The 12,135-nt window shown below is 46.5% G+C and overlaps 1 protein-coding gene across 1 annotated transcript in view; it reads right to left on the bottom strand.

Moving 5' to 3' along the window:
- Window positions 1-12,135, bottom strand: part of micall1a (MICAL-like 1a) — a 182,658-nt gene that overhangs the window by 121,312 nt on the left and 49,211 nt on the right. Inside the window, exon 4 of the mRNA XM_068019331.1 lies at window positions 10,359-10,459. Within this exon, the coding sequence (XP_067875432.1) occupies window positions 10,359-10,459 (101 nt within the window). The remainder of the gene's footprint in view (window positions 1-10,358; window positions 10,460-12,135) is intronic.

The following is a 12,135-nucleotide window of genomic DNA, read 5'->3' as shown; positions in this document are numbered from 1 at the left end:
TGAACCAGAGTGACAGCCACTCTTTTACATAGAATTACATAGTCTACAGCACAGAAACAGATCACTTAGTCCAATGGGTTCATGCTGGTGTTTATGCTGCATATGAATCTCCTTCCACCCCTCTTCATCTCACCCTATCAATATATTTTTCTATTCCTGTCTCCCTCATGTGTTTATGCTGTGTGCCAACGCTATTTGCCTCAACTACTCCCTGTGGTAGAGTTCTACATTCTAGCCACTCTCTAGGTAAAGTAGTTTCTCCTGAATTCCGTATTCGGTTTATTAATGACTATCTTATATTTACAGCCCCTAGTTTTGGACTCCCCACAAGGAAACATATTCTCTACATACACCCTATCAAACCCTTTCATAACTTTCAAGACTTCTACCAAGTTACCCCTCACAGCCTTCTCTTTTCTACAGAAAAGAGTCTTAGCTTATTCAATCTTTCAAGATAATTATAACCTCTAGTTTTGGAGTGCAGTGGGACCTCCCTGGTGATTAGAGACCATAGGATAGATTTTTCTCTTCACCAGCTGAGCACCAAACTAGCAGAGCAGACTGCTGCCCTTTATAGAACCCACTTGATTTTTTTAATCCCATTAATTTAAACAGAAATGAAAATCAGATGGGTGCTATAACAGGTCTGGATGAACCCCGCCCTGCCCTATCCCACCACCATACCCCCAACCCCCACTAGATTACTTGCAGCTGTAATTTCACTTCTAACCTTAGAAGGGTCATGAACAAGATGTTCTTCATAGTTTTGTGTTCACTTTCGGTTCTGTATTTCAAAAGGCATTGGTCCCATACAAAATGGTTATGAAAATTAGAAGAAATATAAGACTAAAGGAAACGACAACTGGCTAGCTGTAGATGCACATTTACACTGGCTTCAGCTCTTAACATTTGTCACTAAATCACAGCTGACAGAAACTTGGTGCAGCAAACATGCACTGTGTTTGTTTAAATGAACGTGCCAAGATCCATTTTAGCAATATTTCTGACAGCCTCCAAAAATTCAATAAAAACTAAGCAGATTATTGCCCAGGTGGTTAAAGACAAAATAAATACTTCATGCGCAACCCATAACCTCAGCTGAAGAATTCTGACAAAAACGCTCATAGAATTTCAAAAATAAATCATGTTGGACTCAGACCAGATGAATGTAACTAAAAATGTTATCTCATCTTCTGTGCTATTTTTGCTTCTTTTAACCATAGCTAAATAACACTACGCTGGTAATCTATGCAGCAGTTGCGAGTCAGTATTATTTCTGTTGCATACCACAATGGCAGAAGAATTCATTGCTTGTTGACAGTACACCATCCCCAGTCACTTTGTGCATTAAGGTCGCGTTTTACACAGAATTAGTTTAGTTTAGTTTAGTTTAGAGATACAGCACTGAAACAGGCCCTTCGGCCCACCGAGTCTGTGCCGACCATCAACCACCCATTTATACTAATCCTACACTAATCCCATATTCCTACCACATTCCCACCTGTCCCGATATATTTCCCTACCACCTACCTATACTAGGGGCAATTTTATAACGGCCAATTAACCTATCAACCTGCAAGTCTTTGGCATGTGGGAGGAAACCGGAGCACCCGGAGGAAACCCACGCAGACACAGGGAGAACTTGCAAACTCCGCACAGGCAGTACCCAGAATCGAACCCAGGTCCCTACATGGAATATGCAGCACAGAAACAGGCCATTTGGCCCAACTGGTGTTTATACTCCACGAGTCTCCTCCCATTCCATCTCCCTCATCTCAGCCTTTCAGCATATTTCTATTCCCTTTTTTTTCATGTACTTGTCTAGTTTCCTTTGAAAGCCCCTAAACTAATTGCCTCAACTATTTCCACATTCTAACCACCCTGAGTTAAAACATTTCTCATGTCTCAATTGGAGTTGTTAGTAACCATCTTGTAATTATGGCCCCTAGTTTTAGATCCTCCCATAGGTGGAACCATTCTCTCCACATCTAATGTCCAATCCATTCAGAATTTGAGAGACCTCTATCAGGTCACCTGGTCTAAACAGAAAAAAAGCCCTTAATCTTTCAATCTTTTCCAATAACCGGAATCTCTGAGTTTGGTACCATCCTCGTAATTCATTTTTGCCCTTTCCCCAGTGCTTCTACATTTTTTTTATAGTATGGAGGCCAAAACTGAGCACAGTTCTCTAAGTGTAATCTGACAGGATTCTATGCAAGTTTAACATAACTTCACTACTTTTGAATACTATACCTCGAGAAATAGATCCCAGTGCTTTGTTAACATGTTAATTGCTTTGCTGACCTGCAGTGCTGCTTTTAATGATTTGTTCACCTGTATCCCCAGATCCTTTACTCTCCTACCCCTTTTGGTTTCTTATTTTCTAAGATGTAGTTAACATTTCAACAATAATTTATAATTATATCACATTTGTAACGTAATAAAACATCCCAAGGCGCTTCACAGAAGTATTAAAAAACAAAATATGACACCGAGCCACAAAAGGAGATATTTGGTCAGACGACCAATAGCTTGGTCAAAGAGGCAGGTTTTAAGGAATGTCTTAAAGGAGGAAGCAAGGTAGAGAGGTGTAGGGAGGACATTCCAGAGCATGGGGCCTAGGTAACTGAAGGCATGGCCACTAATGGTGCAGTGATCAAAATCGAGGATGCTCAAGAGGCCAGAATTAGTGTAGCACAGATATCTTGGAGGGTTTTGGAGCTGGAGGAGATTACAGAGATAGGGAGGAGTGAGGCCATGGAGGAACTGGTAAACAAGGAAGAGAATTTTAAATTCAAGACATTGCTTGACCAGGAACCAATGTAGGTCAGCGGGCACAGGGGTGATAGGTGAATGGGACTTGGTGCGAGTTAAGACAAGGACAGCAGAGTTTTGGATGTTCTCAAGTTTACAGATGGTAGAATGTGGGAGATCAGAACATTGGAATAACCAAGTATAGAGGAAACAAAGGCATGAATGAGGCTTTCAGCAGCAGATGAGCTGAGACAGGGGTGAAGTCAGGCGATGTTACGTAGGTGGAAATAGGTGGTCTTAGTGATTGCACAAGTATGAGGTCGGAAGCCCATCTAGGGATCAAATGTGACACCAAGGTTGTGAACAAACTAGCTTAATCTCAGACTGCTGCCAGGGAGAGGGATGAAGTCTGTATTGAGGGAACGTAGTTTGGAGTGGGGATTGAAAACAATGGTTTCAGTCTTCCCAATATTTAATTGGAAAAAATTTCTGCTCATCCAGTCCTGGGTGTTGGATAATCAGTCTGATAATTCAGCAACAGTGGAGGAGTCGAGAAAAGTGGTGGTGAGGTAGAGCTGGGTGTCATCAGCATACATGTGAAAACTAACGCTGTGCTTTCGCATGATGTCATCAAGCGGCAGCATGTAGATTATAAATAGTAACGGTGCAGGAGCAGGAAGAGAAGCCATTGCAAGTGATTCTCTGCCTACGATTAGATAAATAAGAATGGAACCAGGTGAGAGCAGTCCAATCCAGCTGGATGACAGTGGAGAGACATTGGAGGAGGATGGTGTGGTCAACCATGCCAAAGGCTGCAGACAGGTCGATAAGGATGGAGGGAAAGTTTACCTTTGTCACAGTCACATTTCTACATTTCATACCAAGTGCATCACCTCACATTTATCCATGTTAAATTTAATTTGTCGCTTTACTGCCCAGTTTGCAAGTTTTCTAATGTTTTCTTGTATCTGTTTGCATTCTTCCTCGGTGCTAGCTATACACCCCAATTTGCTATCTTCAAATTTTGATATTGAGGTACTTGTTCCCAAGTCCAAATCCTTAATGCAAATTCTGAATCATCTTCTTCTTCTTTGGCCTCCTTGTCTCGAGAAACAATGGGTAAGCGCCTGGAGGTGGTCAATGGTTTGTGAAGCAGCGCCTGGAGTGGCTATAAAGTCCAATTCTAGAGTGACAGACTCTTCCACAGGCGCTACAGATAAAATTGGTTGCCGGGGCTGTTACAGAGTTGGCTCTCGCCTTGCGCTTCTGTCTTTTCTCCTGCCAACTGCTAAGTCTCTTCGACTCACCACACTTTAGCCCCACCTTTATGGCTGTCCGCCAGTTCTGGCAATCACTGGCAACTGACTCCCACAACTTGTAATCAATGTCACAGGACTTCATGTCACGTTTGCAGACGTCTTTAAAGCGGAGACATGGACGGTCGGTGGGTCTGATACCAGTGACGAGCTCGCTGTACGTGTCCTTGGGGATCCTGCCATCTTCCATGAGGCCTCACATGGCCAAGCCATCTCGAGCGCCGCTGGTTCAGTAGGGTATATATGCTGGGGAAGTTGGCCACCTTGAGGACTTGGTCGCCGATATTGATGGATGGAGCATTGCTGACATCCTGTCCCACGATGTTCATTTTCTTGAGGCTGATGGTTAGGCCAAATTCGTTGCAGGCAGCTGCAATCCTGTCGATGAGTCTCTGCAGACACTCTTCTGTGTGGAATGTTAATGCAGCATCAGCAAAGAGGAGTTCCCTGATGAGGAATTTCCATACTTTGGTCTTCGCTCTTAGATGGGCAAGGTTGAACAACCTGCCATCTGATCTTGTGTGGAGGAAAATTCCTTCTTCTGAAGACTTGAACGCATGTGAGAGCAGCAGGGAGAAGATGATCCCAAACAGTGTAGGTGCAAGAACACAGCCCTGTTTCACGCCACTCAGGATAGGAAAGGGGTCTGATGAGGCCCCTATGTTGTTTATGCCTATGTTGAATTGTGCCCTTCATATTGTCATGGAATGAGGTGATGATACTTAGTAGCTTTGGTGGACATCCGATCTTTGCTAGTTGTCTGAAGAGACCATGTCTGCTGACGAGGTCAAAGGCTTTGGTGAGATCAATGAAAGCAACTTAGAGGGGCATCTGTTGTTCATGGCATTTCTCCTGTAGCTGGCGAAGGGAGAACAGCATGCCAATGGTGGATCTCTGTGCTCGAAAGCCACACTGTGCCTCAGGGTAGACACGCTCAGCCAGCTTCTGGAGCCTGTTTAAAGCGACTCGAGCGAAGATTTTCCCCACGATGCTGAGCAGGGAGATTCCACTGTAGTTGTTGCAGTCACCCTTGTTCTTATAGAGGGTGATGATATTGGCATCGTGCATGTCCTGTGGTACTGCTCCCTTATCCCAGCAAAGGCAAAGCAGTTCGTAGAGTGCTGAAAGTATAGCAGGCTTGGCACTCTTGATTATTTCAGGGGTAATGCTGCCCTTCCCAGGGGCTTTTCCACTGGCGAGAGAATCAATGGCATCACTGAGTTCCGATTTTGTTGGCTGTTCGTCCAGCTCATCCATGACTGGCAGAGACTGGGCTGCATTGAGGCCGGTCTCAGTCACAACATTTTCCCTGGAGTACAGTTCTCGGTAGTGCTCCACCCAGCAGTCCATTTGCTTGTGTTGGTCAATGATTGTGTCCCCTGATTTAGACTTGAGGGGGGGGCGATCTTCCTGATAGTTGGCCCAAAAGCTCTCTTAATGCCATCATACATTCCTCTGATGTTTCCGGTGTCGGAGGCCAGCTGAATACGACTACATAGGTGTTGCCAGTAATCATTTGCGCAGCGTCAGGCTGTTCTTTGTGCAGCGCTTCTGGGTGCTTTAAGTGCGACAGATGTTAACTCGCTGGGGGCTTTCTTGTAGTTCAACAGTGCAGTGCGTTTAGCGGCTATGACAGGTTCCAGCTCTTCAAAATGAGATTGAAACCAATCTGCATTTTGCTTCACACATTTGCCATAGATTAGATTAGATTAGAGATACAGCACTGAAACAGGCCCTTCGGCCCACCGAGTCTGTGCCGAACATCAACCACCCATTTATTCTAATCCTACACTAATCCCATATTCCTACCAAACATCCCCACCTGTCCCTATATTTCCCTACCACCTACCTATACTAGTGACAATTTATAATGGCCAATTTACCTATCAACCTGCAAGTCTTTTGGCTTGTGGGAGGAAACCGGAGCACCCGGAGAAAACCCACGCAGACACAGGGAGAACTTGCAAACTCCACACAGGCAGTACCCGGAATCGAACCCGAGTCCCTGGAGCTGTGAGGCTGCGGTGCTAACCACTGCGCCACTGTGCCGCCCTTATTGCTGAGTCATAGATGGCGTCTCTGATGTGGGCCCACTTAGTCTCTGCATCCCTTGTAGGAGTGTTTTGAAGGGCTTTTTCAAGTGAATTTAGAAACTTATGTAACAGCTGTGGATATGAAATTCTGCTAGTGTTGATGCGCGGGCGGCCCTTCTGCTTCGAGTGATGTAGCTTCTTTGGTTTGAGTCCAACTTTGCTGCACACCAGGGAATGGTCGGTGTCGCAGTCCGCACTGTGGAAGCTGCGTGTGATTTGAACGCTGTTTAAAGAGGCTCGCCTTGTGACGATGAGGTCCAGCTGGTGCCAATGACGTGATCTTAGGTGCCTCCAAGAAACCTGGTGATAGGGTTTAGTATGAAAGAATGAGTTGGTGCTGCAGAGGCTGTGATAGTTACACAACTCCAGCAGTCTCTGTCCATTCTCATGCATCCTTCCAATGCCATAGCACCCAAGGCAGGAGGGTCATGAGTCATGGTCAGCCCCAACCCTGGCATTAAAGTCCCCCAGCAAGAACAGATGTTCGGTATTGGGGATGCTACTAATGATATTATGGAGTTCCTCGTAGAACTGGTCTTTAACTTCAGGTGGGGAGCAGAGTGTTGGAGCATAGATGCTGAGTAGGTGTACTGGACCAGAGGCAGTGAGCAGTCAGATGGACAGTATGCGTTCCGAGCCATTTGAAGGTGGCTCTATCATAAAGAGCAAGGAGTTTCTGATGGCGATGTCCATGCTGTCTTGGTTCTTCAGGATCCCTACCCTGCCAGAAGGCGGTGTAGTCTTGCTCTCTTAGAGATCCGCTCGCAGGGAGGCGTGTCTCCTGAAGTGCTGCAATGTCCACATTGAATCTACTGAGCTCATTGTTAATGATGGCAGTCTTCCGAGAATCGTTGATATGTGTAGGGTCTTCCGACAGGCCAGGACACACAGTTCTGACATTCCAGCTTGCAAAACGAAGGGCTGGTACCTTCTTTCCTTTTTTTGTCGTGCTGTTTGGTGCGGTGTTACAGTCCACCTGCCGGGCAGTGACCCCGAGCTCCAAGCACCCACTGAAACAGGCAGGACAGAACCTTACTGACTGGGGGCTGCCTGGTTTGAGGCAGGCGGTAGCTATCCAGTGAGATGCGATGACCTCTCTCACTGACAAAGGCAACCCGTGGCGCCCAATCTCTACGCCAATTGAGCTGGGCTTATAACCCGTAACTGTTGCCTTCCGTGTTGTTTTGGTCGCTGTGAGGCGACTATGGAGTGACCTCTCCATGGCGCATGCCTGGGCGGATATATGGAGGTTGTGAGTTGCCCAAGTGTCAAAACCCCCCTCTCGGCCTTCCTGGTGGGGTCCAAAGGAGTATAGAGCACGACGTTTGGCACTGGTATGGCTGCAGGAACTGCCAGAAACATGCCAAAGGTGACACATGCCCGCCTTCGGGGTTCCCCTCCGGATTTCCTGTTACGGTTTACTCCCTTAGCCTTGGTCTCTCCCGAGACGCCCACAAGGCAGTGGGGTTGTTAGGGCCCCTGCTCAGGGATAGGTGGATGCTGGTGGGAGGAGGTGTGGGGGAAGGGGGTGCGGGGGGAAGGGGGTGCGGGGGGGAGGGGGAGGGGGTGGCGGGGAGGGGGTGGCGGGAAGGGGGTGTGAGGGGGGCTTCAGGGGGGTAGGGGAGGGGGTGCAGGGCAAGGGGGTGCGAGGAGGGAGCTGGGAAGGGGTATCTAGGAGCACGGGAGCTCCGGCCTCGGTATCAGCGGCTGAGCCTCCGCCCGATAGCTCAGGAGCAGATGGAGCTGGAGCTCCAGGTGCCACTGGCTCCAAGCGATGGCGGCGGCCTGCGGAGATCCAACAGCGCGCCCATGATCAACGGCTTGAGGGACAACGCTCAGGTTTTTCAGCCAGATGCCCGATTTCTGGAATTCACCCAGCCAGGCTGAGGCCCGCTCTTTACCTTGTGGATCTGGATGATGGTACAATTCGGAATAACATTATGAATCGTGCTGATCCTTGTCAAACACCGCTTTCTACCTTCCTCAAATCTGAATAACTGCCCTTTAGCCCTACTCTGCTTTTCTTTTAAGCCAATTTACTATTCATTCAGCTATTTGTCCCATGGCTCCACCGGCCCAAAGATTTGTCATGAGCCAACTGTTTGGTACCTTATTGAAGGCCTTTTGAAAATCGAAGTGGATCACATCTATTACAGTACCCCGTGTACTCTTTCCATTACCTCTTCAAAGAAACCTATTAGGTTAGTTAAGTATGACTCTGTCATGCTGGACCCGCTGCCCCCAGCCATATGAGGCACATTAATTTTGTTTCAAACATTGACTTTTAACTTTTGTTGGGGCAAGGAAATGGCTTAACAGATCAGCTGTGGCTGGAAAAAAACATTTGCATATTAACAAACGGTGCTTGTGTAGGCAAAGGACCATTCCCGGACACATTCAACCCACAATGGATGTTGATCACCAGACAGTGAATGGGTGATGCAATCCACAGGAGCCAGGACCAGCTAGTCACATGACTAACTGGCTGTTCCAGGGGTGTTTTGAACTAGCCACAGAGAGTTTGGAAAGAAAGACCGAGAAGATCTCTCCTGTCTCTTCCCATCTCTTTCTCACAAGCCTCTGAATCCGCTGAAGCCACATGAACCCCAAGAGAGAAAAGTCTCCTACAACGAACAAGGTTTAAGAAGAATACTGGGTCCCAAAAATAGCAAGATCTACCTATAATCAAGGACTCTACAGTGAGCTCGAAGAACTGTAACAAAATCTCTTCAGATATTGCCTCAAACCTTTCCACTTTATTTTTCTCTTCTGCTCTTTTCTGTCTTACTTGCATGTGTGTATCGCGTATGCATGCTAGTGTGGGCGTGTCGTGTATCCGTAGGTGTCAACCGAATTAAAGTTTAATAAATTTCAACTTTTCTTCTTTAAACTTAAGAAAACCTGTTTGTGTTGGTTTCTTTGCCTTATTTTATTTGGAGATACAGCACTGAAACAGGCCCTTTGGCCCACCGAGTCTGTGCTGACCAACAACCACCCATTTATACTAACCCTACAGTAATCCCATATTCCCTACCACCTACCTACACTAGGGGCAATTTACAATGGCCAATTTACGTATCACCTGCAGGTCTTTGGCTGTGGGAGGAAACCGGAGCACCTGGCGAAAACCCACGCAGTCACAAGCAGAACTTGCAAACTCCGCACAGGCAGTACCCAGAATCGAACCCGGGTCCCTGGAGCTGTGAGGCTGCGGCGCCACTGTGCCGCCCAAATTGGAATTGGAAAGCGGTGAGCAAAGATTCACCAAGGCGGAGCTAAAAACACGGTGTGTTTAAAATTAAACTATGTTACAATAAGACCAGGTGAAGGCTGAGAGGGAACCCTCGACACCTTTCTCATCTGGTTGTAATACTCAACCTTTCGGAATCCATGCTGACTGTATTTTCTGTCTCTAGATACTCAATCACTTTTAGTATAGATTCCAGTATCTTTCCGACCACTGACGCTAAGCTTACTAGTCTATAATTCCCACATTTTGGTTCGTAAACATTATGGTCTACCTTTGGAAGCTCAACTTTTGCACTCAGGTGAGAAATATTGATTAAAAAGTCCTAACTGTAACTGTGTAGTCAATAGTCACTATTCCAATGCTCTCCTGCCCATATCCTATCCCTCATCTATCACCCCATTCACACTGACCCATATTGGCTCCCAGTCCCCCAATGCCTCAAATTTAAAATTCTCATCCTCCTGTTTAAATCCCTTCATGCCTCACCCCTCCGTAACCTTCTACACGCCTTCAACTCTACCAATTCCACCCCCCTACTACCATTCTCAGAACTCTTCATTCATTTGACTGGCATCTTCTGCATCCCCTCCCCTTGCTCCACCATTGGTGATTGTGCCTTCAGCCACCTCGGCCCGGAACTCTGGAATTCCCTACCTTAACTCCTTTGCCACTCTACTTCCTCTTCCTCCTTTTAAGGTCCCCCTTAAAATCCACCTTTGTTCTGCTAATACCACCTTTTTTGGCTCTGCATCCATTTTTTAGATTATACCTCTGTCAAGTCCCTGGGATGTTTTACTGCATTAAAGGTGCTAAAGAAATATATATTGTTGTTAATGTGATTACAAGGTAACATGATTGTTAATGAATCATGTAATTTCAACAACAGTTAATAGGATTATCACAGTAAAGTTACCAAATGGTTGAAGATCACTAACACAGACTTACATTTGGTAAGAGGTCTTGTTTGCTCACAGTGACTGCTTTCTTGACTGATGGTTCTAACGGTGATGTTCCAGCAGGTCTCTTCATGGAAGGGGGAACACCAGCTACAGAGAAAAAGCAATGTTACCCTGGAGTCTTCAAAATCCTAACCAACCAATCAGTGAACACCATTTGCCTTACATGGTGGTCTCGGATCTGCTCTCCCGCAATAACGGTACCTCATCCTGTGAGGAATGGTGGATTGCCAGAGCAGCAGAAGATGGCAACGCAAACGGCAGCAGTGCATTGGTCTCCAACTTAAACAATTCGCTACCTGATTGATTTTAATATTATTCAACAATGTTTTTTTTAATTCGTTCTTAGGCTGTGAACGTCACTGGCAAGGCCAGCATTTATTGCCCTTCCCTAATTGCCCTTGAGCAGGTGGTGGTGAACTGCCTCTTGAACCACTGCAGTTGATAATGAAGAACAAAGCTTTTGACTGCAGGAAGATATCTATGGACTAGTCAGGAGGGTAGAACAGTTTGTACACACTGTCCCTTTCTGTCACATCCTGATCATCATTATCCTTCTTGTTATCCTGCTCTCTTGCCTTCTCCTCTTTAAATTATCACATCTTCCCTCACTTGATTCCTCACCCCCATGATTTATTTAAAGCCCTCTCTATACTCCTCTAGTTATACGACTTGCCAGAACACTAGTCCCAGCATGGTTCAGGTGTAGACCGTCCCAACGGTACAGCTCCCACTTTCCCCAGTAGTGGTGCCAATGCCCTAGGAATCGAAACCCATTTCTCCCACACCAATCCTTCAGCCACGTATTTAACTGTCTAATCTTATTTACCCTACGCCAATTTGCTCATGGCTCAGGTAATAATCCAGAGAATCTTGTGGTTTATCTTTTTAATTTAGCCCATAGCTGCTCATACTCCCTATGCAGAACCCCTTTCCTATTCCAATCTATGTCATTGGTACCCACGTGGTCCACAGCAAGTGGATCCTCCCCCTCCCACTGCAAGTTCCTCTGCAGCACCAAGCAGATGTCCCGAACCTGGCAACAAGCAGGCAACACAGACTTCGAGACTTTCACTTTTGGCTGCAGAGAACGATGTCTATCAAAACTCTGCAGTCCTGCAACATCCAATCATAAATGATGGCGGACAATTAAACAACTAACCAGAGAAGGAGGCGCCACAAACATCCCCATCCTTGATGATGGGGGAGCCTAGCATGTCAGTGCAAAAGACAAGGCTAAAGCACTTGCAACCAACTTTAGCCAGAAGTGCCGAGTGGATGATTCACCTCAGCCTCTTCCTGAGGAACCCAGCATCCCCTCCCTCAATCTTTACATTGAGAATTGCCAGCGTGACATCGGCCGTCTCAATTTCTTTGCTCCCTTTACTCGCTCGAACCTACTTCCCTCTGAACTTGCAGCACTCCACTTTCTCAGGTCCAAGCCTAATATCATCAAACCTGCTGACAAAGGTAGTGCCATTGTTGTCTGGCATACCTAGCAGAGGCCGAACACCAACCCTCTGATACTGCCTCCTACTTTCCCCAGGACCATGACCCCACTACCAGACATCAAACCATTGTATCCAGGACTGTCACTGACCTTATCGCCTCTGGAATCTTCCCTCCATGGCCTCCAACTTCATAGTTTCCCAATCCCCTAAGGCCCACTTCTACCTCCGTCCTAAAATCCACAAACAAGATTGCCCTGGTAGATCCATTGTTTCAGCCTGTTCCTGCCCCACTGAACTGATTTCTTCTGTCTCAAC

The sequence above is a fragment of the Heterodontus francisci genome, chromosome 41 (genome assembly GCF_036365525.1).
Source record: "Heterodontus francisci isolate sHetFra1 chromosome 41, sHetFra1.hap1, whole genome shotgun sequence".
Taxonomy (NCBI): domain Eukaryota; kingdom Metazoa; phylum Chordata; class Chondrichthyes; order Heterodontiformes; family Heterodontidae; genus Heterodontus; species Heterodontus francisci.
This window is presented reverse-complemented; position numbering and strand designations above follow the sequence as displayed.